Source organism: Oncorhynchus clarkii, chromosome 2, assembly GCF_045791955.1.
Source record: "Oncorhynchus clarkii lewisi isolate Uvic-CL-2024 chromosome 2, UVic_Ocla_1.0, whole genome shotgun sequence".
Lineage (NCBI taxonomy): Eukaryota > Metazoa > Chordata > Actinopteri > Salmoniformes > Salmonidae > Oncorhynchus > Oncorhynchus clarkii.
Window position 1 is genome coordinate 91,822,389 of NC_092148.1, and position 27,387 is coordinate 91,849,775.

Consider the following 27,387-nt stretch of genomic DNA (forward strand, 5'->3'; position numbering starts at 1 on the left):
TCAATATCAAAAGCTACATTGAAATCTTACTGTACAGCTCCCACAGTCGTCTCATCAATTTATTTTTCACCAATCATCAGTCATTTGTGTCAGTGCGGTACTCTATAAGCATGCTGAAAGTCTGTTGTTAATTTGTTTATAGAGAAATAGCATTGTATTTGGTGAAACACTATTTTTTCCCCCAACAGTTTGCTAAGAGCTGGCAGCCAGCTGATATGCCTGCTGTTAGAACCAGTAAAGGCCACTTTACCACTCTTGGGTAGAGGAATTACTTTAGCTGAGAACAGACTTTCCTCTTGGCTCAGATTTAAAGATGTGACAGGTAAGAGTGGCTATAGAGTCAGCTATTATCCTCAGTAGCTTTCCATATAACATGCTGACCAAACTGGACGTGCGCACATTGTTTTTGTTCACCCACACCAGAAGCGATCAGGACACGCAGGTTAAAATATCAAAACAAACTCTGAACCAATTATATTAATTTGGGGACAGGTCGAAAAACATTAAACACTTTTGACAATTTAGCTAGCTAGCTTGCTGTTGCTAGCTAATTTGTCCTGGGATATAAACATCGTGTTATTTTACCCGAAATGCACAAGAACCTCTACGCTGACAATGAATCCACAGATAAAACGATAAACCAAATTCCTTTCTCGTCATCCCTCCTCCTTCCTCATGCTGCTTCTTATTATTTTGGACTTTAATAGGGTGGTTGGCAACCAACTTTACAGCGTCACACTCCAGTAGGTTGTAGTAGAAGTTCATCTTTCAATCACCCATGTGGGTATATGCTCATAAAAACCTACGAGGAGATGTGAGAGGCCAGACTTGCAGCGTGTTGAGCGTCACAAATAGAACCGATGTTTCTATTTTAGCGCCTTATGTTCGTGAGGCAATGTGGGTGCAGTGATTGAATGTGTAAGATGTATTTTGCAGTGCTCGCGCACGTGACGTGTCTAGTATGGTCAGCATGTAAGTTGTCAATGCCAGGAGGTTTGTCATTTTTATTTTGTTGTTTTTATTTAACCTACGTTTTAACTAGGCAAGTCCGTTAAGAACAAATTCTTATTTACAACGACGGCCTACCCCGGCCAAACCCGGACACGCTGGGCCAATTGTGCGCTGCACTATGGGACTTGTTAACAGTTATTGTCCATAATTGTTGGTTACACGATTGCTGTATATGATAGTTGTGCCATCCTTAGCCTTTAGACTATCGACCAACATCGTAGAGATGTTGTGTTGACGTACTTCAATATCTTCTCTCTGGGACTGTCTATTTCATGATGTTAGTTAGCTGTGCCTCTACCTCTGTAGTCAGTCTGTATCACAGAGCACATCATGTCTCCATGCTGAGAGAGGCTTTCATTGAAGCCAACTTCCTGGTTCCTGTTGTAGCCTCAGGCACATGTCACGCAGCACGACAGGCATTCTACTCTACTGTACTGCATGCACTGCAGCATGTATAGAGGAAACGGTGTGTGTGTGTGTGTGTGTGTGTGTGTGTGTGTGTGTGTTTGTGTGTGTGTGGGAACCTTAGTGTGGGTGGAAGCCTGGTGGTGTCCATCAGAAAATATGTAGGCTGAGTTCACTTTGCTGAATTGTCAGTCAGGAACCAAAGCTAGCAGAGATTCGACTGCACTTCAGACCTCTGCAACTAAAGTATGTCTGACTCACACACACTCTGAGATCAGTAGGACCAGACCACAAAGGCTGTGTAGTGTCTTCCTGTAAAGGGAAAGGCTGTGTAGTGTCTTCCTGTAAAGGGAAGGGCTGTGTAGTGTCTTCCTGTAAAGGGAAGGGCTGTGTAGTGTCTTCCTGTAAAGGGAAGGGCTGTGTAGTGTCTTCCTGTAAAGGGAAGGGCTGTGTAGTGTCTTCCTGTAAAGGGAAGGGCTGTGTAGTGTCTTCCTGTAAAGGGAAGGGCTGTGTAGTGTCTTCCTGTAAAGGGAAGGGCTGTGTAGTGTCTTCCTGTAAAGGGAAGGGCTGTGTAGGGTCTTCCTGTAAAGGGAAGGGCTGTGTAGGGTCTTCCTGTAAAGGGAAGGGCTGTGTAGTGTCTTCCTGTAAAGGGAAGGGCTGTGTAGTGTCTTCCTGTAAAGGGAAGGGCTGGGTTAGGGTTAGGGGGTTAGGGTTAGGGGTGGGGTTAGGGGGTGGGGTAAGGGTTGGGTCAGGGGTAGGGGGTTAGGGTTGGGTTAGGGGGTAGGATTGAGTTTCCCTACACTATGATGTTGGGCCTATCCAAGGAGTTTCCCTACACTATGATGTTGGGCCTATCCAAGGAGTATCCCTACACTATGATGTTGGGCCTATCCAAGGAGTTTCCCTACACTATGATGTTGGGCCTATCCAAGGAGTATCCCTACACTATGATGTTGGGCCTATCCAAGGAGTTTCCCTACACTATGATGTTGGGCCTATCCAAGGAGTATCCCTACACTATGATGTTGGGCCTATCCAAGGAGTATCCCTACACTATGATGTGGGCCTATCCAAGGAGTTTCCCTATGCTATGATGTTGGGCCTATCCAAGGAGTTTCCCTATGCTATGATGTTGGGCCTATCCAAGGAGTTTCCCTATGCTATGATGTGGGCCTATCCAAGACGTTTCCCTATGCTATGATGTTGGGCCTATCCAAGGAGTTTCCCTATGCTATGATGTTGGGCCTATCCAAGGAGTTTCCCTATGCTATGATGTGGGCCTATCCAAGGAGTTTCCCTATGCTATGATGTTGGGCCTATCCAAGGAGTATCCCTACGCTATGATGTTGGGCCTATCCAAGGAGTTTCCCTATGCTATGATGTTGGGCCTATCCAAGGAGTTTCCCTATGCTATGATGTGGGCCTATCCAAGGAGTATCCCTACGCTATGATGTTGGGCCTATCCAAGAAGTTTCCCTATGCTATGATGTGGGCCTATCCAATGAGTTTCCCTACACTATGATGTTGGGCCTATCCAAGGAGTTTCCCTATGCTATGATGTTGGGCCTATCCAAGGAGTTTTTCATACTGCATGTTCTTCACCCGACAGGGCTAAATGCAGTGTGGGGGGGGGGGGGGGGGGACTTTGCCCAGACCCTCTCCTGTTGCTATCAATAACTGAACTCCCTTGCCCAATGTGTCATGGTAGGTCATACATTATATGACTGGGAGCCTTCAAGTGTTCTGACTGTCCTGCTGCTCTACACACACCGTAGCTGTGTTGACCTGACCTCTCCTGCTGCTCTACACACACCGTAGCTGTGTTGACCTGACCTCTCCTGCTGCTCTACACACACCGTAGCTGTGTTGACTTCTCCTGCTGCTCTACACACACCGTAGCTGTGTTGACCTGACTTCTCCTGCTGCTCTACACACACTGTAGCTGTGTTGACCTGACTTCTCCTGCTGCTCTACACACACCGTAGCTGTGTTGACCTGACTTCTCCTGCTGCTCTACACACACTGTAGCTGTGTTGACCTGACTTCTCCTGCTGCTCTACACACACCGTAGCTGTGTTGACCTGACTTCTCCTGCTGCTCTACACACATTGGATAGGCCCAACACCATAGTGTAGGGAAACTCCTTGGATAGGCCCAACATCATAGCATAGGCCAACATCATAGTGTAGGGAAACTCCTTGGATAGGCCCACATCATAGCATAGGGAAACTCCTTGGATAGGCCCAACATCATAGCATAGGGAAACTCCTTGGATAGGCCCAACATCATATCATAGGCCAACATCATAGCATAGGCCAACATCATGGTGTAGGGAAACTCCTTGGATAGGCCCACATCATAGCATAGGGAAACTCCTTGGATAGGCCCAACATCATAGCATAGGGAAACTCCTTGGATAGGCCCAACATCATAGCATAGGGAAACTCCTTGGATAGGCCCAACATCATAGCATAGGGAAACTCCTTGGATAGGCCCAACATCATAGCGTAGGGAAACTCCTTGGATAGGCCCAACATCATAGCATAGGCCAACATCATAGTGTAGGGAAACTCCTTGAATAGGCCCACATCATAGCATAGGGAAACTCCTTGGATAGGCCCAACATCATAGCATAGGGAAACTCCTTGGATAGGCCCAACATCATATCATAGGCCAACATCATAGCATAGGCCAACATCATAGTGTAGGGAAACTCCTTGGATAGGCCCACATCATAGCATAGGGAAACTCCTTGGATAGGCCCAACATCATAGCGTAGGGAAACTCCTTGGATAGGCCCAACATCATAGCATAGGCCAACATCATAGTGTAGGGAAACTCCTTGGATAGGCCCACATCATAGCATAGGGAAACTCCTTGGATAGGCCCAACATCATAGCATAGGGAAACTCCTTGGATAGGCCCAACATCATATCATAGGCCAACATCATAGCATAGGCCAACATCATAGTGTAGGGAAACTCCTTGGATAGGCCCACATCATAGCATAGGGAAACTCCTTGGATAGGCCCAACATCATAGCATAGGGAAACTCCTTGGATAGGCCCAACATCATAGCATAGGGAAACTCCTTGGATAGGCCCAACATCATAGCGTAGGGAAACTCCTTGGATAGGCCCAACATCATAGCATAGGCCAACATCATAGTGTAGGGAAACTCCTTGGATAGGCCCACATCATAGCATAGGGAAACTCCTTGGATAGGCCCAAAATCATAGCATAGGGAAACTCCTCGGATAGGCCCAACATCATAGCATAGGGAAACTCCTTGGATAGGCCCAACATCATAGCGTAGGGAAACTCCTTGGATAGGCCCACATCATAGCATAGGGAAACTCCTTGGATAGGCCCAACATCATAGCGTAGGGAAACTCCTTGGATAGGCCCAACATCATAGCGTAGGGAAACTCCTTGGATAGACCCAACATCATAGCATTGGGAAACTCCTTGGATAGGCCCAACATCATAGTGTCGGGAAACTCCTTGGATAGGCCCAACATCATAGTGTAGGGAAACCCTAACCCCTTGGATAAGTCCATGTTGCCCAGCAACAGCCCCAAAACATCACTGCTCTAGAGGAGATCTGCATGGAGGAATGGTCCAAAATACCAGCAACAGTGTGTGAAAACCTTGTGAAGACTTACAGAAAACGTTTGACCTCTGTTATATACCCTTTGTTGGCAATGACAAAGTATTGAGAAACTTTTGTTATTGACCAAATACTTATTTTCCACCATAATTTGCAAATAAATTCAAAAAAATCCTACAATGTGATTTTGTCTGTCATAGTTGAAGTGAACCTATGATGAAAATTACAGGCCTCTCTCATCTTTTTAAGTGGGAGAACTTGCACAATTGGTGGCTACTTTTTTGCCCCCACTGTAATTCTTCGTGTTGTTTTTTTTAGCATTTTCCCAGAAGTGGTTAGATTCTATGGATTATTCAATTACATTGAGCTGATTTCTGATGTGCTGTTCCTTCTTTTTCCGTAGTGTATTTCTATATTGTTTTAGTGATTCACCCAAGTGAAGGTGTAGACTCAGGTTTTCTGGGTCTTTCTTGGGTTTTTACGTTCTTCATCAAAACATTTGTTGTTGTTTTTTTTCTTAGGTTGTCTGCTTAAATTTCTTAGATTTGATAGAGAAGCTGAGAGGTCAAATATACTGTTTAGATTTTCTACTGCCAAGTTAACACCGTCACTATTACAGTGAAACATTTTGTCCAGGAAGTTGTCTAGAAGGGATTGAATTTGTTGTTGCCTAATTGTTTTTTGGCAGGTTTCCACACTACTTTCCTTCTATAGATAGCATTTGGCATGATTGAGCATTGCTCTGTCCAAGTAGACTGTGATTTTGCTGTGGTCTGACGGGTGTCAGTGGGCTGACTGTGAACGCTCTAAGAGAGACTGTGTTGAGGTCAGTGATAAAGTAGTCTACAGTACTAATGCCAAGAGATGAGCTATAGGTGTACCTACCGTAGGAGTCCCCTCGAAGCCTAACATTGACTATGTATTGACTATGTACATACCCATTGATTTCCCCCACCAGGATGGAGAAGCTGTCATCATTAAAGTATGGGGATTGTGTCTCTCTCTGTCTCTCTCTCTCTCTCTGTCTGTCTGTCTCTCTCTCTCTCTGTCTCTCTCTCTGTCTCTCTGTCTCTCTCTCTGTCTCTCTCTCTGTCTCTCTCTCTGTCTCTCTCTGTCTCTGTCTCTGTCTCTGTCTCTCTCTCTCTGTTTCTCTCTCTCTGTCTCTGTTTCTGTCTCTGTGTCTCTGTTTCTGTCTCTCTCTGTCTCTCTCTCTGTCTCTCTCTCTGTCTCTCTCTCTGTCTCTCTCTCTGTCTCTCTCTCTGTGTCTCTCTGTCTCTCTCTCTGTCTGTCTCTCTCTCTGTCTCTCTGTGTCTCTCTGTCTCTCTCTCTGTCTCTCTCTCTGTCTCTCTCTCTGTCTCTCTCTGTCTCTCTCGCTCTCTGTCTCTCTCTCTCTGTCTCTCTCTCTGTCTCTCTCTCTGTGTCTCTCTGTCTCTCTCTCTCTGTCTCTCGCTCTCTGTCTCTTTCTCTCTGTCTCTTTCTCTCTGTCTCTTTCTCTCTCTCTTTCTCTCTGTCTCTGTTTCTCTGTCTCTGTTTCTCTGTCTCTTTCTCTCTCTCTTTCTCTCTCTCTTTCTCTCTCTCTTTCTCTGTGTCTCTCTGTCTCCCTCTCTGTCTCCCTCTCTGTCTCTCTCTCTGTCTCTCTCTCTCTGTCTCTCTCTCTCTCTCTCTCTCTCTCTCTCTGTGTCTTTCTGTCTCTCTCTCTCTCAATTCAATTTGCTTTATTGGGATGACGTAACAATGTACATATTGCCAAAGCTTATTTTGGATATTTACAATATTAAGATAATAAGAATCAACATTGTCAATGGGACAACAATAACCATACATTGAACAATAACAATAAGCATACAGTAGAGTACATGTGCAGGTTGATTGGTCTGTCAGACACTGTCGCTCATCTTATGGCAGGCAGCAATGTAGTGCTCTGCCAACCCACAGCTCTCTGCGTCCTCCCCCAACAGGACGGGTAGCCTATCCTCATCAGAGAGGTCTTTTGAATTGAAACCTTGAATCAGGGTTTAAAATTTGGGGAAATGACACTAATTGTTTCATTTTTTAAATATTTTGTCAGGAAATGCAGCTCTGTCTCAGGTTCTGCTGTGGTGCAGTGGTTGCACAGCCTTTCCTCTACAGGGAGCCAGGTTTTCCTGTGTCTTCCCTTCTCAATGGCAAGGCTGTGCTCACTGAGCCTGTACTTTGTCAAGGTTTTGATCAGAAACCATGGTCTAATAGATAGCCTCGGTGTACAGTCGATTTAGGGCCAGACAGCACTGCATTTTGCTTTGTGTTTGTGTTTCCCAATAAGCCATGTAGTTTTGTTTTGACTGTGTTGTAATTTGTTTTATTCTGATTGATTAGATGTTCTGGTCCTGAGGATTCAGTGTTTTAGTCTTTCTCTCTCTCTCACTCTCTCTGTCTCTCTCTGTAAGCATGTTTTTTAGTGAACCTACCCTAGTGTGGATTAATCAGTCTTGGCTCTTTGTCGTACAGGAAGTTCACCATTGGCAGTCCTCTCTAGCTGTAATGGGTTCTCTCTGTGATATGTCTCTAGGAGGAAATGATCTCACGTCGTTACTCAGCAGCCAGGGTCCTGTTCATTAGGGCATGCAACAGAAAACCTTTTATAAAACAGCGGAATAGGGAAATGTGCATTTCACATTGGAATAGGTCCAAGTAGTGTCTCCCTGTCTTCAGTCATTTCTTTTCATGTGGTCCCTAATGAACACGGCCCAGGACTCATCCATGGCAACTGACCCTGGCTGGGAAGTGGTTTGTCCCGGGATGATGACATCACTCATGGGCCGTGCATCCCCCCCCCCCCCCCCGTGTGCATGGAAACAGAATTACTAGAATGGGTTTGTCTGTTCTGTTAATGACATCATCTATGCTTCTACATGCTGCTCTGTTTTGTGTATAAATACTATTTCAATACATCCATATGTAATTTACTGTGGCCGATGTTTTGTTAGAATAAATATACTTTAAAAACCGCTTCACTCCCTATGGTTAGTGTCTGCCAACCTAGAAAATGAAGACTGAGAAGAATCCTTTAATGGTCCAACCACTGGTTTCCATTCCAGTGTTGAGGAGAACTATATTAACCCTACAGTAGATTCACTGGGGCTGAAAGTATCAACTCTGTTTTGGTGAGAAAAGGAATCCAGATGTCTTCTCCATATGGAATGAAACTATATTTTTAGTTTTTGGTTCATAGTTGCTTTTAACTAGCCTGGTTCCAGATCTGTTTGTATTTTCTTGCCAACTATTATGGTCATTGAGTTGTTTATACAGATCTGGGACCAGGCTAGTTTTAAACTGAGTAGGAGGAGATAAACTTTGTTTGAAACCAAGTGGGAATTTGCCACCATAGAGTTGGATAGAGGACTCTAGGTGAATATAAACTGTTTTGGCATGGACATTGCCATTGAGGGCTTCACCATTTTAAAATAGTCAACTGGGTGGGCCTTCCTATGGGTGAATGAGTGTTTCACCATTTTAAAATAGTCAACTGGGTGGGCCTTCCTATGGGTGAATGAGGGCTTCACCATTTTAAAATAGTCAACTGGGTGGGCCTTCCTATGGGTGAATGAGGGCTTCACCATTTTAAAATAGTCAACTGGGTGGGCCTTCCTATGGGTGAATGAGGGCTTCACCATTTTAAAATAGTCAACTGGGTGGGCCTTCCTATGGGTGAATGAGGGTTTCACCATTTTAAAATAGTCAACTGGGTGGGCCTTCCTATGGGTGAATGAGGGCTTCACCATTTTAAAATAGTCAACTGGGTGGGCCTTCCTATGGGTGAAAGAAGGATCACATGACTCTATCCGGGTCATCAGAAACCAATGAATTATAGTTGAAAGCAAATACTCCATAACTGTGATGTAGATGGCAGTAAATCACCGCGGAGCCCTCGTGACGCTGCCCGTGCGCTCATAGACGCCATAGTGGGACATATAAAGATAATATCTCTGTCTTTCTCTATGTTTAAATAGATTCTTCACAGGAATATGAACTGGTGTATATATATACTGGTACTGGTCATTACGAGGATCTCTTTTTCATCTTTAAGCTCAGGCCCAGAGGCTCCGTACGTGTGACGCAATTGCGGTACCTCTAGAGGCTTGCAGAGGCCAAATCAAGCTCCGTATCGCATTGCTGTGTGCCTCCCAAATTCTGTAACAATGTGGAGGGCTCTGCATTGACATGATTGGGGGGGGGGGGGGGGGGGGGGGGTACGTCCTGTATAAGCTCACTACTTTTGACAACTTCCCTCACAACAGCTCTGCAGAGCGCAAGAAGAAGTAGGAATGCCTTGACTTCTGCGGAGGCCGCATCACATCTAAATATTGTACGGCCAATGCAGATTCCAGGAATGACCATAAATCGTCTTCTACATACGCAGCATTAATCTGCAGTTCTGTCTACCGTATTAGATTGTGGGCTGGGCCGAACTAAAATGTTGCCGATAACTCAGGAGTATGGTTATTATTGATTTGAACCAAAGATTAGCCCCCCCCTTCCCCCCCCCCCCCCATCACCACGCGGTGACACCATTGGATCGCAATGGAAACTTGCTAACCCACAGTTGCGAAAGTGAGATGGAAAAAAAAAAAAGAAGAATTATCAAAAGACCTACTTACTTCTGCTTTCTACAGCCGGCTGTTATTTATACTCCTCCCTGTTCACATGTTTTACTTTCAGATGGGTCTACTGACTGCCCCATTTTGAATGTTGAGTTTAGGTGGTGGTTGTCTACTGTGTTGTATGTAACGGTCGCTTCTTGTCTCTCCACAGGTGTGTGTGTGTGTGTGTGCTATGGTAACGTCTGGTGTGTGAGGCCTGCGTCAGGAGACCCCACTGCCTTGTTCAGCATGTCTGAATCCCAGGTGAGACCCGGAGATCACAGACGAAGATGGCTTCATATTGAATAGAGAAAACACTACACTATATACAACATGTCCATTTGATTTTAGTTGTAGCCCTGAACCAGCTCACCTGATTCACCTATTCAGGGAGCTTGATGATCAGTCGACAAGTTGAATCAGGTATGCTGGCCCCTGGAGTAGTTGAATCGGGTGTGCTGGCCCCCAGAGTAGTTGAATCGGGTGTACTGGCCCCCGGAGTAGTTGAATCGGGTGTACTGGCCCCCGGAGTAGTTGAATCTGGTGTGCTGGCCCCCGGAGTAGTTGAGGTACATGAAACGCCTGGTGGTCCCGAGGAGACGTTTCAGATCCCCTTGCCCTGGAGTAGTTGAGGTACATGAAACGCCTGGTGGTCCCCGAGGAGACGTTTCAGATCCCCTTGCCCTGGAGTAGTTGAGGTACATGAAACGCCTGGTGGTCCCAGAGGAGACGTTTCAGATCCCCTTGCACTACACCACCTATTGTCATTGAGCTGGTTTATTGCAAGGGTTGAATAAATAAATAAAATAAATCAATTCCACTTTTGCTTTTTTGTGATGACCTTTTCCTCACTCGTCCTGTCCCTCAGACCCCATCATGGCCACGGGGCACAGAGTGTATGGCCAAGTACAACTTCAAGGGCACCACAGAGCAGGACTTGCCCTTCAACAAAGGAGATGTCTTAACCATCATCGTTGTCACTAAGGTAAAGTACCTAACTCTCCGTGTTTAGGAAGCAGGTTGTTTTTCACCACAGCTGCCATTGTCTCTGGCAAGCCAGACTAGTAAAACAGACCCAAATGGTTTATCGTTTTAAGGAGAAACGTAGGCTTATTATTATTATTATATTATTATATTATTATTATTGTTATTACATATCATCGTAAAAACGAAATCAAATGTAAGACATAAATCTTTAATTAAATCTTTAATAATTAAAAAATAAAAAAATACAAATTTTTAATTACAAGACAATACTGACATTTTTAACAATAACATTCGCAGACTAGGGTTACATATCTCATGGGGTTACGAGACCAAGCATGACCATAGAGATGCCTGCTAGGCCATTGGGCCGGGAAGCCTAGGAAATGAGAATTGACCATACACCCTTTCCATGGCGGGCTGAACAAGGACAATTTTAAAACCATGTTTTTAATTTTTTTATTTAACCTTTTTATATCAAGTCAGAGGGAGAAAAAAATACGTTCATTCCATTTATCTGACTTCAAAAATCAATTGTTGACCAATCCAAAAGGTTATAAGCCATCCAATCAGATGGAAGCAGCCAGCATCCTCTAGGAAAGGGGTCACATCTATGATGGTCTGAGGAGGTGGGCTGTAAATCACTGTCCTTTTGTGTTTTCTGGGTATTTGCCATGCAGCCCCAGGTGACAGAACACATCATGTAGGACCGAGTACTCAGAGGGTTTCAGTCATGTTGTCCATCTCTCTACGTTATTTACTCAGTCAACCCTGATCTTCTAATCAGAGTAACGGTGACATGTTTTGTCTCAGGACCCCAACTGGTACAAAGCCAAGAACACAGCAGGTCGAGAAGGCACCATCCCAGCTAACTACGTCCAGAAGAGGGAAGGGGTGAAGCAAGGGGGCAAGCTGAGTCTAATGCCGTAAGTACAGTCTCCATAGCCTGGTTAAACCAGTCTGAGTCAGGGGAAGTACAGTCTCCATAGCCTGGTTAAACCAGTCTGAGTCAGGGGAAGTACAGTCTCCATAGCCTGGTTAAACCAGTCTGGGTCAGGGGAAGTACAGTCTCCATAGCCTGGTTAAACCAGTCTGGGTCAGGGGAAGTACAGTCTCCATAGCCTGGTTAAACCAGTCTGAGTCGGAGGAAGTACAGTCTCCATAGCCTGGTTAAACCAGTCTGAGTCGGAGGAAGTACAGTCTCCATAGCCTGGTTAAACCAGTCTGAGTCAGGGGAAGTAGAGTCTCCATAGCCTGGTTAAACCAGTCTGAGTCAGGGGAAGTACAGTCATCACTCCATGTTGTACTGAAATTACTTCCCATGGATACACTGTCAGTGGCGCGGTGTTGCTGCAGGACTCGTAAGTGGTGCGGTGTTGCTGCAGGACTTGTCAGTGGTGCGGTGTTGCTGCAGGACTCGTCAGTGGTGCGGTGTTGCTGCAGGACTCGTCAGTGGCGCGGTGTTGCTGCAGGACTCGTCAGTGGTGTGTTGCTGCAGGACTCGTCAGTGGCGCGGTGTTGCTGCAGGACTCGTCAGTGGTGTGTTGCTGCAGGACTCGTCAGTGGCGCGGTGTTGCTGCAGGACTCGTCAGTGGTGTGTTGCTGCAGGACCCGTCAGTGGCGCGGTGTTGCTGCAGGACTCGTCAGTGGCGAGGTGTTGCTGCAGGACCCGTCAGTGGTGAGGTGTTGCTGCAGGACTCGTCAGTGGCGAGGTGTTGCTGCAGGACTCGTCAGTGGCGCGGTGTTGCTGCAGGACTCGTCAGTGGCGAGGTGTTGCTGCAGGACTCGTCAGTGGCGCGGTGTTGCTGCAGGACTCGTCAGTGGCGCGGTGTTGCTGCATGACTCGTCAGTGGCGCGGTGTTGCTGCAGGACTCGTCAGTGGCGCGGTGTTGCTGCAGGACTCGTCAGTGGCGCGGTGTTGCTGCAGGACTCATCAGTGGCGCGGTGTTGCTGCAGGACTCGTCAGTGGCGCGGTGTTGCTGCAGGACTCGTCAGTGGCGCGGTGTTGCTGCAGGACTCGTCAGTGGCGCGGTGTTGCTGCAGGACTCGTCAGTGGCGCGGTGTTGCTGCAGGACTCGTCAGTGGCGCGGTGTTGCTGCAGGACTCGTCAGTGGCGCGGTGTTGCTGCAGGACTCGTCAGTGGCGAGGTGTTGCTGCAGGACTCGTCAGTGGCGAGGTGTTGCTGCAGGACTTGTCAGTGGCGCGGTGTTGCTGCAGGATTCGTCAGTGGTGTGTTGCTGCAGGACTCGTCAGTGGCGAGGTGTTGCTGCAGGACTCGTCAATAAATACATAGGAATGTGTTTTTGTAAGGGCTCTCGTCAATTAAAGAATAAACACATTCAATGTAAAGTCAAACTATGAAACATTTACGACTTTCAGTTGTAGTTCACCGCTCAGTGACTGATACTCAGGTTGAACGGTTTCTGTTTTTCTGTGTGTTTCGGTATGTTTCTGTGTATCTGTGTGTTTCTGTGTATCAGTATGTTTCTGTGTATCAGTATGTTTCTGTGTATCAGTGTGTTTCTGTGTGTTTCTGTGTATCAGTATGTTTCTGTGTGTTTCTGTGTATCAGTATGTTTCTGTGTATCAGTATGTTTCTGTGTATCAGTGTGTTTCTGTGTATCAGTGTGTTTCTGTGTATCAGTATGTTTCTGTGTGTTTCTGTGTATCAGTATGTTTCTGTGTATCAGTATGTTTCTGTGTATCAGTATGTTTCTGTGTATCAGTGTGTTTCTGTGTATCAGTGTGTTTCTGTGTATCGGTGTGTTTCTGTGTATCAGTATGTTTCTGTGTATCAGTGTGTTTCTGTGTATCAGTGTGTTTCTGTATGTTTCTGTGTATCAGTATGTTTCTGTGTATCAGTATGTTTCTCTGTGTTTCTGTGTATCAGTATGTTTCTGTGTATCAGTATGTTTCTGTGTGTTTCTGTGTATCAGTATGTTTCTGTGTATCAGTATGTTTCTGTGTATCAGTATGTTTCTGTGTATCAGTATGTTTCTGTGTATCGGTGTGTTTCTGTGTATCAGTATGTTTCTGTGTATCAGTATGTTTCTGTGTATCAGTATGTTTCTGTGTATCAGTGTGTATCAGTGTGTTTCTGTGTATCAGTATGTTTCTGTGTATCAGTATGTTTCTGTGTATCGGTATGTTTCTGTGTATCGGTATGTTTCTGTGTGTATCGGTGTGTTTCTGTGTATCGGTGTGTTTCTGTGTTTCGGTATGTTTCTGTGTATCGGTGTGTTTCTGTGTATCGGTGTGTTTCTGTGTATCGGTGTGTTTCTGTGTGTATCGGTATGTTTCTGTGTATCAGTGTGTTTCTGTGTATCAGTGTGTTTCTGTGTATCGGTATGTTTCTGTGTATCAGTGTGTTTCTGTGTATCAGTATGTTTCTGTGTATCAGTGTGTTTCTGTGTGTATCGGTATGTTTCTGTGTATCGGTGTGTTTCTGTGTATCAGTATGTTTCTGTGTATCAGTGTGTTTCTGTGTGTATCAGTATGTTTCTGTGTATCGGTATGTTTCTGTGTATCAGTGTGTGTCAGTATGTTTCTGTGTATCGGTGTGTTTCTGTGTATCAGTATGTTTCTGTGTATCAGTATGTTTCTGTGTGTATCGGTGTGTTTCTGTGTGTATCGGTGTGTTTCTGTGTGTATCAGTATGTTTCTGTGTATCGGTATGTTTCTGTGTATCGGTGTGTTTCTGTGTGTATCGGTGTGTTTCTGTGTGTATCGGTGTGTTTCTGTGTGTATCAGTATGTTTCTGTGTATCAGTGTGTTTCTGTGTATCAGTATGTTTCTGTGTATCGGTGTGTTTCTGTGTGTTTCTGTGTATCAGTATGTTTCTGTGTATCGGTGTGTTTCTGTGTGTTTCTGTGTGTATCAGTATGTTTCTGTGTATCAGTATGTTTCTGTGTATCAGTGTGTTTCTGTGTATCGGTATGTTTCTGTGTATCAGTGTGTTTCTGTGTGTCAGTATGTTTCTGTGTATCAGTATGTTTCTGTGTTTCTGTGTATCGGTATGTTTCTGTGTATCGGTATGTTTCTGTGTGTTTCTGTGTATCAGTATGTTTCTGTGTATCGGTATGTTTCTGTGTTTCTGTGTATCAGTATGTTTCTGTGTATCGGTATGTTTCTGTGTGTTTCTGTGTATCGGTATGTTTCTGTGTTTCTGTGTATCAGTATGTTTCTGTGTATCTGTGTCTCAGTATGTTTCTGTGTATCAGTATGTTTCTGTGTTTCTGTGTATCAGTATGTTTCTGTGTTTCTGTGTATCGGTATGTTTCTGTGTCTCGGTATGTTTCTGTGTCTCAGTATGTTTCTGTGTATCAGTATGTTTCTGTGTTTCTGTGTATCAGTATGTTTCTGTGTTTCTGTGTATCAGTATGTTTCTGTGTTTCTGTGTATCAGTATGTTTCTGTGTTTCTGTGTATCAGTATGTTTCTGTGTTTCTGTGTATCGGTATGTTTCTGTGCTTCTGTGTATCAGTATGTTTCTGTGTTTCTGTGTATCAGTATGTTTCTGTGTTTCTGTGTATCAGTATGTTTCTGTGTTTCTGTGTATCAGTATGTTTCTGTGTTTCTGTGTATCAGTATGTTTCTGTGTTTCTGTGTATCGGTATGTTTCTGTGTATCGGTATGTTTCTGTGTCTCAGTATGTTTCTGTGTATCAGTATGTTTCTGTGTTTCTGTGTATCAGTATGTTTCTGTGTTTCTGTGTATCGGTATGTTTCTGTGTATCAGTATGTTTCTGTGTTTCTGTGTATCGGTATGTTTCTGTGTGTATCGGTGTGTTTCTGTGTGTTTCTGTGTGTATCGGTGTGTTTCTGTGTGTTTCTGTGTGTATCAGTATGTTTCTGTGTATCAGTATGTTTCTGTGTGTATCGGTGTGTTTCTGTGTATCAGTATGTTTCTGTGTGTTTCTGTGTGTATCGGTGTGTTTCTGTGTGTATCGGTGTGTTTCTGTGTATCGGTGTGTTTCTGTGTATCGGTGTGTTTCTGTGTATCGGTGTGTTTCTGTGTATCGGTGTGTTTCTGTGTGTATCAGTGTGTTTCTGTGTATCGGTATGTTTCTGTGTATCGGTGTGTTTCTGTGTGATTGAACAGTGCAGATAGGCTGTTTGTCGTGGCAGTGTGTTATGTGAATCTAAACCCCAGTTGGGCCATGCAGGGCTGAGTCCTGCCTCCGTCTACTCAGCCCTGTAATTGTAGTGCACTGTCTGTTTCCAGCACCGCTTTGTGCTGTGTGTCTGTCTGTCTATCTGTCTGTCTGTCTGTCTGCAAGGTTTCCTGTTGGTTCCTTTCAATCTCCCACATTTAGCCACATACTTCAGTTCTGAGAAGTGTGTGTGTGTGTGTGTGTGTGTGTGTGTGTGACTCTTTGTTGTAAAAAGAAAAGCACTTTGTGACAACTGTTGACAACAATGTTGACCCCTGCCCCCCATTTCCAGATGGTTCCATGGTAAGATCACCAGGGAGCAGGCAGAGAGTCTCCTGATCCCCCCAGAGACGGGCCTGTTCCTGGTCAGGGAGAGCACCAACTACCCCGGAGACTACACTCTGTGTGTCAGCTGTGACGGCAAGGTGGAGCACTACCGTATTGTGTACAAGGAGGGTCAGCTCAGCATCGACGAGGACGAGTTCTTCGAGAACCTCATGCAGCTGGTGGAGGTACAGGGGAAGACACACACATATATATATATATATATATATATATATAAGCCACCCAATCGCTCCCTACCCCCTAAACCTGACCCCCTGACCCCTTTACCATTTTGACTGTAGTAGAGCTGAATATTCTAGATGGGTTTAAACAGTGTAGTTGTGGAGATTCCACCATATTGCGTCCACCTTACAGGTCTGCGAACATCAAAGGGCCAAGGGAAAAATGTAGGGAAGGAATTGGGACCGGCTCCTAAAGCAAGCTGGTACCAATGAGCTTTCCACTTGGTCAAAAAAGCTGTCTATTATTTTGCAAGCAGAGTGTGTGAGCACTGAGCACCGTTGTTGACTATACAGACATGGTTTCGCTGTTAGTGAGGTGTTCTGGCCTCTGAAACGGTTTGTTAGCGGTAGGTTCTAGATCATTTCCCCTGAAGACACCTGATCCGGCTTTCACTTTAAAAACCACCCTCTCTGTTCCTTCCTTCTAAACCCCCCTCTCTGTTCCTTCCTTCTAAACCCCCCTCTCTGTTCCTTCCTTCTAAACCCCCCTCTCTGTTCCTTCCTTCTAAACCCCCCTCTCTGTTCCTTCCTTCTAAACCCCCCTCTCTTCCTTCCTTCCTTCCTTCTAAACCCCCCTCTCTCTTCCTTCCTTCTAAACCCCCCTCTCTGTTCCTTCCTTCTAAACCCCCCTCTCTGTTCCTTCCTTCTAAACCCCCCTCTCTGTTCCTTCCTTCTAAACCCCCCTCTCTCTTCCTTCCTTCTAAACCCCCCTCTCTTCCTTCCTTCCTTCTAAACCCCTATCTCTGTTCCTTCCTTCTAAACCCCCCTCTCTTCCTTCCTTCTAAACCCCCCTCTCTTCCTTCCTTCTAAACCCCCCTCTCTTCCCTCCTTCCTTCTAAACCCCCCTCTCTGTTCCCTCCTTCCTTCTAAACCACCGTCTCTCTTCCTTCTAAACCCCTATCTCTGTTCCTTCCTTCTAAACCACCCTCTCTGTTCCTTCCTTCTAAACACCCCTCTCTTCCTTCCTTCCTTCTAAACCCCCCTCTCTTCCTTCCTTCCTTCTAAACCCCCCTCTCTGTTCCTTCCTTCTAAACCACCCTCTCTCTCTTCCTTCCTTCTAAACCACCCTCTCTCTTCCTTCCTTCTAAACCCCCCTCTCTCTTCCTTCCTTCTAAACCCCCCTCTCTTCCTTCCTTCTAAACCCCCCTCTCTGTTCCTTCCTTCTAACCCCCCCTATCTCTTCCTTCCTTCTAAACCACCCTCTCTCTCTTCCTTCCTTCTAAACCACCCTCTCTTCCCTCCTTCCTTCTAAACCACCTTCTCTTTCTTCCTTCCTTCTAAACCACCCTCTCTTTCTTCCTTCCTTCTAAACCACCCTCTCTTTCTTCCTTCCTTCTAAACCACCCCTCTTCCTTCCTTCTAAACCCCCCTCTCTCTTCCTTCCTTCCTTCCTTCTAAACCCCCCTCTCTCCTCCTTCCTTCCTTCTAAACCACCCTCTCTTCCCTCCTTCCTTCTAAACCCCCCTCTCTTCCTTCCTTCTAAACCACCCTCTTCCCTCCTTCCTTCTAAACCACCCTCTCTTCCCTCCTTCCTTCTAAACCACCCTCTCTTCCCTCCTTCCTTCTAAACCACCCTCTCTTCCCTCCTTCCTTCTAAACCACCCTCTCTTCCCTCCTTCCTTCTAAACCACCCTCTCTTCCCTCCTTCCTTCTAAACCACCCTCTCTTCCCTCCTTCCTTCTAAACCACCCTCTCTTCCCTCCTTCCTTCTAAACCACCCTCTCTTCCTTCCTTCTAAACCACCCTCTCTTCCTTCCTTCTAAACCCCCTCTCTTCCTTCCTTCCTTCTAAACCACCCTCTCTCTTCCTTCCTTCCTTCTAAACCACCCTCTCTCTCTTCCTTCCTTCTAAACCACCCTCTCTTCCCTCCTTCCTTCTAAACCACCCTCTCTTCCTTCCTTCTAAATTCCCCTCTCTTCCTTCCTTCCTTCTAAACCCATCTCTCTTCCTTCCTTCTAAACCACCCTCTCTCTCTTCCTTCCTTCCTTCTAAACCACCCTCTCTCTCTTCCTTCCTTCTAAATCCCCCTCTCTTCCCTCCTTCCTTCTAAACCCCCCTCTCTTCCCTCCTTCTTTCTAAACCCCCCTCTCTTCCTTTCTTCCTTCTAAACCACCCTCTCTTCCTTCCTTCTAAACCACCCTCTCTTCCTTCCTTCCTTCTAAACCCCCCTCTCTTCCTTCCTTCCTTCTAAACCCATCTCCCTTCCTTCCTTCCTTCTAAACCCCCCTCTCTTCCTTCCTTCCTTCTAAACCCCCCTCTCTTCCTTCCTTCCTTCTAAACCACCCTCTCTTCCTTCCTTCCTTCCTTCTAAACCACCTTCTCTCTTCCTTCCTTCCTTCTAAACCCCCCTCTCTTCCTTCCTTCCTTCTAAACCACCCTCTCTTCCTTCCTTCCTTCCTTCTAAACCCCCCTCTCTCTCTTCCTTCACTGTACATGTGCTTTAGGTCCACAACTCAGTCCATGTTGATGACATGCGTGTATATAATTTTTTTTAAACCCAACCAATGCTCTGCTGTTTTTAACAATGCTGCCCTCTGTTGGTTACTGCTGGTCCTGCTGAATAAATCCTACGGTTCCTACCAGGGTTGGGATCAACTCTATCTTTACTTCCTGAATTGACCCCAAACCTGGTTAAAATCTAACGCATCAACCATCACCAGTATTCACAACCTTTAACCCTTCCTGGGTCATGTTATTGACCTATGCCTTCTCTCTCTCTTTGTCCTCTCCTTGTCCTCAGCACTATACCAAAGACGCAGATGGTCTCTGCACCAAACTGATCAAGCCGAAGCTGGAGGAGGGAACTGTGGCAGCCCAGGATGAGTTCTCTAGGAGTGGCTGGGCTCTGAACAGGAAGGAGCTTAACATTCAGCAGTCCATAGGCAAGGGAGAGTTTGGAGGCAAGTGTGTGTGTGCCTGTCCATGTATGTCTGCGGTTGTATGGGGATGTTAGGCCCTCGGGGGGGCTCAGTTACTCCTCTGCGTCACACCCTGTTCTGGGATGTCAGTTCACTGGACCCAATATCTGTTCTGTTGGAATGTGTGTGAAAAATGGTCTTAAATGGATGCTCTCACTTACGCAGACGCAGGATGGGTGTTTAAACCGTTTACACAGAGTGTGCCGCTCATTGGCCACCCATGACTATTGAGCCAAGGTATTTCCAGGATGTAGAAGGGTTAAGCACCCATCCTGAGTCTGTGTCTCTCTCTCTCTTCAGATGTGAAGGTGGGAGACTACAGAGGGACCAAAGTAGCTGTGAAGTGTATCAAGCATGATGCCACGGCACAGGCCTTCATCGCAGAGGCCTCAGTTATGACGTAAGTTTCAGAGCTTTCAGAGAGGACCACAACTCTGGTCAGTTTCAGAGATGACCACAACTCTGGTCAGTTTCAGAGAGGACCACAACTCTGGTCAGTTTCAGAGAGGACCACAACTCTGGTCAGTTTCAGAGAGGACCACAACTCTGGTCAGTTTCAGAGAGGACCACAACTCTGGTCAGTTTCAGAGAGGACCACAACTCTGGTCAGTTTCAGAGAGGACCACAACTCTGGTCAGTTTCAGAGAGGACCACAACTCTGGTCAGTTTCAGAGAGGACCACAACTCTGGTCAGTTTCAGAGAGGACCACAACTCTGGTCAGTTTCAGAGCTTTGAGAGAGGACCACAACTCTGGTCAGTTTCAGAGCTTTGAGAGAGGACCACAACTCTGGTCAAGTGTTTAACATCCTTATTGTTTTCTTAGATCAGTGAGGTTTTGGTTGAATGAAACGTGTTGGTTTACTGTGCAGCCATTTAAACAGCTTTTCTAAAATGTTGAACTCTTGCTAATGCGTGTTGGTCCTCTTCTGCAGGCAGCTGAGACACAATAACCTGGTTCAGTTGATAGGTGTCATCGTTGAGGAGACGGGAAGCCTGTTTATTGTCAGCGAGTACATGGCCAAGGTAGGAAGGCTCTTTATGATTCAGTTAAGCTAAAGGGAGTTCAGAAATAAATAAATACTTATATATATATATAAATAAAGAAGCAGATAGCACTGAAGACTTCTCTTTTTATAGGGCAGTCTAGTGGACTACCTGCGCTCCAGAGGCCGGACAGTGATCTTCGGGGATTGTCTACTCAAGTTCTCACTGTGAGTATGATAATGATTGATCTGTACATCTTCAATAATATTACCAGAAGTCTGTTGACAGTGGCTTAGAGCAGCCAGTTGGAATTGTAACATCGTCAATTTTGGTTAGCATTGTCAGACTCTTTACATGTCGACCCATCCCCCCCATTGTGACTTGCGTGTGAGGCGATGGAGTATCTCGATGCCAACAACTTGAACAGAGACCTCACTGCCAATGTAAACTGTACATGAAATAATTAAACTATATGTTGCCTGTGTCCCTCCTCCCCCACCCCCCCCCTCCTCCTCCCTCCCCCTCCTCCTCCCTCCTCCTCCTCCGTAGTGACGTGTGTGAGGCCATGGAGTATCTGGAGGCCAATAACTTTGTCCACAGAGACCTGGCGGCACGAAACGTCCTGGTGTCCGACGAAAACATCGCTAAGGTCAGCGACTTTGGCCTGACCAAAGAGGCCTCATCCAATCAGGACACGGCCAAACTGCCCATCAAGTGGACCTCGCCAGAGGCTCTGAGGGAAAAGGTAGGCTAGAACGTGCTAGAGCTAGCTAGTTGAAATGTTCTCAATGTCGCTATCGAATTTGATTGTTTTCCATAGCTCAACTGGTTTGTATTTTGTCAAGGAGGGCAGTGCGCTCTGTTTCCCCAATAGATGGTGCTGTGGCCTGGCGGTGCTCTGTGTTTCCAATAGATGGTGCTGTGGCCTGGCGGTGCTCTGTGTTTCCAATAGATGGTGCTGTGGCCTGGCGGTGCTCTGTGTTTCCAATAGATGGTGCTGTGGCCTGGCGGTGCTCTGTGTTTCCAATAGATGGTGCTGTGGCCTGGCGGTGCTCTGTGTTTCCCCAATAGATGGTGCTGTGGCCTGGCGGTGCTCTGTGTTTCCAATAGATGGTGCTGTGGCCTGGCGGTGCTCTGTGTTTCCAATAGATGGTGCTGTGGCCTGGCGGTGCTCTGTGTTTCCAATAGATGGTGCTGTGGCCTGGCGGTGCTCTGTGTTTCCAATAGATGGTGCTGTGGCCTGGCGGTGCTCTGTGTTTCCAATAGATGGTGCTGTGGCCTGGCGGTGCTCTGTGTTTCCAATAGATGGTGCTGTGGCCTGGCGGTGCTCTGTGTTTTCAATAGATGGTGCTGTGGCCTGGCGGTGCTCTGTGTTTTCAATAGATGGTGCTGTGGCCTGGCGGTGCTCTGTGTTTTCAATAGATGGTGCTGTGGCCTGGCGGTGCTCTGTGTTTCCAATAGATGGTGCTGTGGCCTGGCGGTGCTCTCTGTGTTTCCAATAGATGGTGCTGTGGCCTGGCGGCGCTCTCCGTCATCACAGCCACTTCATTCCTTGACGACTTTTGACTTGAAAAACGAGTGCTGCGAAAATGAGAAGTGGACTGAATGTTGTTTTAAAGAAGAATGGACAGCAAAATACGTGTTTTACTAATATTGGACATATATGCCAAGAAAGTGTTGCCGTTTAACCTCTCTGGGATATTCGGGACGCTAGCGTCCCACCTCAACAACAGCCAGTGAAAGTGCAGGGCAAAAAAACAGAAATCTCATAATTAAAATTCCTCAAGCATACAAGTATTTTACACCATTTGAAAGATAAACTTCTTGTTAATCCAGCCACAGTGTCTGATTTCAAAAAGGCTTTACGGTGAAAGCAAACCAAACGATTATGTTAGGTCAGAGCCAAGTCACAGAAAAACAGCCAAAACAGTCAGAAAAAGCAGAAATGGAGAAAATGAATCACTAACCTTTGATGATCTTCATCAGATGACACTCATAGGACTTCATGTTACACAATACATGTGTGTTTTGTTCGGTAAAGTTCATATTTATATCCAAATATCTGAGTTTACATTGGCGCGTTATGTTCAGTAGTTCCAAAACATCCGGTGATTTTGCAGAGAGCCACATCAATTTGCAGAAATACTCATCATAAACGTTGATGAAAATACACGTGTTTATGCATGAAACTTTAGATAAACTTCTCCTTAAGGAATAATCTCAATTGTCATTTTTCAAGCAAGCATGCTAATAACTACGCTAGCAATCTGTCCTCTCAGGAAAAGGCAAGGAAGGCCTCATGTTCAAGGCCAAACGTACAATGTTCAAGGCCCAACGTACGATTGTTCTCCAGGCCAATGAGCAGCAAGTCTTTTGCTCATGTTTCGCCACAGAACACACCCACATCAGGACATAGTTGCATGCAGAGTTTTCCCACCTCTTCTCAGACTTCACCAAGATCGAAACTGAGATGGAGCTTGTATCATGGCCCCCTGTCTGTCGACAGTGAGAAAGCACTACCACACACACACACACAGACACACACACACACACAGACACACACAGAGACACACAGACACACACACAGAGACACACAGACACAGAGACTCACAATTGTAGCTCATCGACATCTAATGTGACAGTGTTTTAAAAGGAGAAGTACAAAACGGCAACAATAGACCACCAGTTCTACGGCTCACTGAATGTAACAAAGTTCCCAAACATTAAAAAAAGCCCAAATGGTGCTTGTTTTATTCAGGTCCAGATATGTGTGTGAAAAAAAACATTCTCAGTCATGAATTACAACAAATCCCATCACAGGTCAAATGTAATAAATGACCACTTGTCAGCTGTTTATGAGAATCTCAATATCAAAGACGACCACAGACATTTTAAATTCCCTTGCCAAGATAGGTGACCCAGACCCATTGTTCACATTTTAAGACTCATATAACCGTGACTGGGGTAGGCAAGGATGATGCTTTTCCATGGTGATGGTGATGCAGTGAGAATTATCCAGCAATGCACCTGGATACAGGTAATAACTAATCAGTCAGGTTTGGGCTGAGGTGATTGGATAACTGTAAATATGGCTCACAATGGAGATGAGAATTGTTCCTTAATATGCTTTCAGAAACAGACAGTTCCAAAGGAAACGGATGTTTCACTCAAATTTTAGAATCTTTTTTATTTTATTTTTACACATGTGCTTTTTACATTTAGCATGTGTCCAGTCATATAATATATATCTCTTTTTAAGTTTGCACTTTACAAGGGTAGAGATGCAGGATCTGTGTATGTGTTTGACGGTGTCTGTGATGATATAAATTATATCAATTTTGTGAAAAATGTGTTCAAAACAAGGGGTAGGTAATGTTCTGAAATGTTCTGCAGGCATATGCACACCTACAGTACACTAGTTGTTGCTGTGTCGATGTGAAAATGAATAAAGGCTTTACATGTTTTGTCACACGTATAATATGTGGCCCTAGAGCCAAAAGGTTTGCCCAACCCCTGATCTTGGGAATTGTTTTGATTGGAGGAGATTGGATAGGTGTAAAGCAATATGGTAGCAATTCCATCTCGCCTATCAAGAGGACAAAATGGAGCTACCACCATATTGCTTACACTTATCTAATCCTCTGAGATCTACAGGGAGTGTAGGGGTTAGAGGTCGACTTGAGATTTTAGAATATATCGATAGTATTGTACTGCTGATTGGCACCATTTTAATGATGTACTGTATGTGTTACACATGAGCTGAAATGCTGTGTTGATCAACAGAAATTCTCCACCAAGTCAGATGTGTGGAGCTATGGGATCTTGCTGTGGGAGATCTACTCCTTTGGCCGAGTGCCTTACCCCAGAATTGTAAGTATCTTTTTGCCTGGACAGATTGGCAGGTGTGTGACAGCTATAGAGTATACATGAATCTAAGCCGTTAAGAGTTGATGTAATAAATCTGAAATGTGTCCACTCTGATCCTCTATAAATGACTCCCGTGTCCACTCTGATCCTCTGTAAATGACTCCCGTTGTCCACTCTCTGATCCTCTATAAATGACTCCCGTGTCCACTCTGATCCTCTATAAATGACTCCCGTGTCCACTCTGATCCTCTGTAAATGACTCCCGTGTCCACTCTGATCCTCTATAAATGACTCCCGTGTCCACTCTGATCCTCTATAAATGACTCCCGTGTCCACTCTGATCCTCTATAAATGACTCCCGTTGTCCACTCTCTGATCCTCTATAAATGACTCCCGTGTCCACTCTGATCCTCTATAAATGACTCCCGTGTCCACTCTGAGCCTCTGTAAATGACTCCCGTTGTCCACTCTGATCCTCTATAAATGACTCCCGTGTCCACTCTGATCCTCTATAAATGACTCCCGTGTCCACTCTGATCCTCTATAAATGACTCCCGTGTCCACTCTGATCCTCTATAAATGACTCCCGTGTCCACTCTCTGATCCTCTATAAATGACTCCCGTGTCCACTCTGATCCTCTATAAATGACTCCCGTGTCCACTCTGAGCCTCTATAAATGACTCCCGTGTCCACTCTGAGCCTCTGTAAATGACTCCCGTGTCCACTCTCTGAGCCTCTGTAAATGACTCCCGTGTCCACTCTGATCCTCTATAAATGACTCCCGTGTCCACTCTGATCCTCTATAAATGACTCCCGTGTCCACTCTGATCCTCTATAATAAATGACTCCCGTGTCCACTCTGAGCCTCTATAAATGACTCCCGTGTCCACTCTGAATCCTCTATAAATGACTCCCGTGTCCACTCTCTGATCCTCTATAAATGACTCCCGTGTCCACTCTGATCCTCTATAAATGACTCCCGTGTCCACTCTGATCCTCTATAAATGACTCCCGTGTCCACTCTGATCCTCTATAAATGACTCCCGTGTCCACTCTCTGATCCTCTATAAATGACTCCCGTGTCCACTCTGATCCTCTGTAAATGACTCCCGTGTCCACTCTGATCCTCTATAAATGACTCCCGTGTCCACTCTGAATCCTCTATAAATGACTCCCGTGTCCACTCTGATCCTCTAGAAATGACTCCCGTGTCCACTCTCTGATCCTCTATAAATGACTCCCGTGTCCACTCTCTGATCCTCTATAAATGACTCCCGTGTCCACTCTCTGATCCTCTATAAATGACTCCTGTGTCCACTCTGATCCTCTATAAATGACTCCCGTGTCCACTCTGATCCTCTATAAATGACTCCCGTGTCCACTCTGATCCTCTATAAATGACTCCCGTGTCCACTCTGATCCTCTATAAATGACTCCCGTGTCCACTCTGATCCTCTATAAATGACTCCCGTGTCCACTCTCTGAATCCTCTATAAATGACTCCCGTGTCCACTCTGATCCTCTATAAATGACTCCCGTGTCCACTCTGATCCTCTATAAATGACTCCCGTGTCCACTCTGATCCTCTATAAATGACTCCCGTGTCCACTCTGATCCTCTGTAAATGACTCCCGTGTCCACTCTGATCCTCTATAAATGACTCCCGTGTCCACTCTGATCCTCTATAAATGACTCCCGTGTCCACTCTGATCCTCTATAAATGACTCCCGTGTCCACTCCCCTCTTCACCTTTTTATTATTTTCCGATTTCCTCATCCCAACCTTCTCCTCCTCCCTCAGCCTCTGAAGGAGGTGGTACCACGCGTAGAGAAGGGCTACAAGATGGACGCCCCGGACGGCTGTCCTGAGGTGGTGTATGAAGTCATGAAGCAGTGCTGGACCCTGGACCCCCTGGTGCGACCCCGCTTCAGAGTCCTCCGGGAGAAACTGCATCATATCCTAGCCAAGGAGCTCTACCTTTGAGAGGATAGGAATAGGAGGAAGGGGAGAGAGGACAAGGGCGGCTCTCCTTTCATTGAGGAAGAGGGGGGAGGTAGAGAAATGATGAGAGAGAGAGAGAGGACAGACAAGGATTGCTCTTCTTTTGTGATGGGACCTGCCTTTATCGAGACCTCAGTCAGAGATCTTCCTTCCTCCCTTTATTTTTCTCCATAAATGAAAGAATCCCACCCGATTGTGTTAAAAGTTCACTGCTTTTCTGACTTTATGTTTTATCATTTCTCATTCTGTTGAAATGTTTTTGCCACTTGTTGGCACCCCCCCCCCCCCCCACCCCCCCACCTTCCCCCACCTCAGGGTTGCCTGTACTACAGTACAGTAGTGGGTGTGTCTGTCTGGCTGACTACAGTGTGTACCCAGTGTCAAACAAACCAATCCTGCCCTGTCGTGAGGTACTATACTCCTTTCACACTCTCGCACCGTGCTGGCTCAAATATGTTATTTTTTTTTTTTACATTAGATGTATAACCAGGCCAGTGCAGTAGGTAGAGCTTGGCTCAGTAGTGTGAATCCACCCAGAGCCAGGTATTACACTTCCCATGTCCCTGCGCTGTACCCATACGGGTTAAAAGGGTATTAATCTGTGCCAAAGTGCCTCCAGAATGAACGCAGGACTATCCCCACAGACACGTCACGCCTTTTTTCTTTCTTTCTATTTTTCTATGTTTTATACATGGTCTAATTTTCATTCCACATCCTTCTCTCTTATGGACAAGTGTTCATCTCACATTTACCAAACTGGAAAGCAGGACAAATCCTCCAGGAAAAAAACGTATTTGATGACCTGTAACATGACAAAGAGCATGGGTACCAGAGGGAAAATACATTATGGAGAAGGAAAAAAATAATAATTTTGTAACAGATAAATTTAAGGGTCTTGGAATATTCAGAGTAAAATAAATAAAGTTGAGAACTCAAATGGAACTGTGCATGTGGGATGAAAAGCCCTGATTCTAATATTTTTTACTTTGCTGAGATGATTAAATCATTCCACTTAAATGTTTTGAGACTTGTCTTATTTTGTTCTTTGGTGATGTGCGTTTGTGAATATAGTTGTGGAACTATTATTTAGCTTCCGATGGAATGGGGGACTTGTTTCACGGTTGCAACGTAGTGGTGCAACAGGGAAATGAGCACTGAAAACAAAAAGCAAGCATCTGCGCTGAAAAAGTAATCGCGCAGGTTCAAAGATCCTTGAGTACATTTATTTCCCAGTAAAATTTGCATTGGATGAAGCTGATGCAGTCTATT

At 45.5% G+C, this 27,387-nt stretch overlaps 2 protein-coding genes across 2 annotated transcripts in view; both read left to right on the top strand.

Moving 5' to 3' along the window:
- The window catches only part of LOC139376330 (tyrosine-protein kinase CSK-like), a 40,447-nt gene extending 13,312 nt beyond the window's left edge, over positions 1-27,135 (top strand). The window contains exons 2-12 of the mRNA XM_071118734.1: positions 9,818-9,909; positions 10,514-10,630; positions 11,443-11,555; positions 16,073-16,292; positions 19,087-19,246; positions 19,565-19,664; positions 20,198-20,288; positions 20,403-20,476; positions 20,799-20,994; positions 24,033-24,119; positions 25,918-27,135. Coding sequence (XP_070974835.1) covers positions 9,895-9,909; positions 10,514-10,630; positions 11,443-11,555; positions 16,073-16,292; positions 19,087-19,246; positions 19,565-19,664; positions 20,198-20,288; positions 20,403-20,476; positions 20,799-20,994; positions 24,033-24,119; positions 25,918-26,100 — 1,356 coding nt within the window. The 5' untranslated portion in view covers positions 9,818-9,894 and the 3' untranslated portion in view covers positions 26,101-27,135. The remainder of the gene's footprint in view (positions 1-9,817; positions 9,910-10,513; positions 10,631-11,442; positions 11,556-16,072; positions 16,293-19,086; positions 19,247-19,564; positions 19,665-20,197; positions 20,289-20,402; positions 20,477-20,798; positions 20,995-24,032; positions 24,120-25,917) is intronic.
- LOC139376285 (uncharacterized) overlaps positions 1-27,387 on the top strand; it is a 1,125,987-nt gene that overhangs the window by 381,651 nt on the left and 716,949 nt on the right. The gene's annotated exons all lie outside the window — the stretch shown is intronic.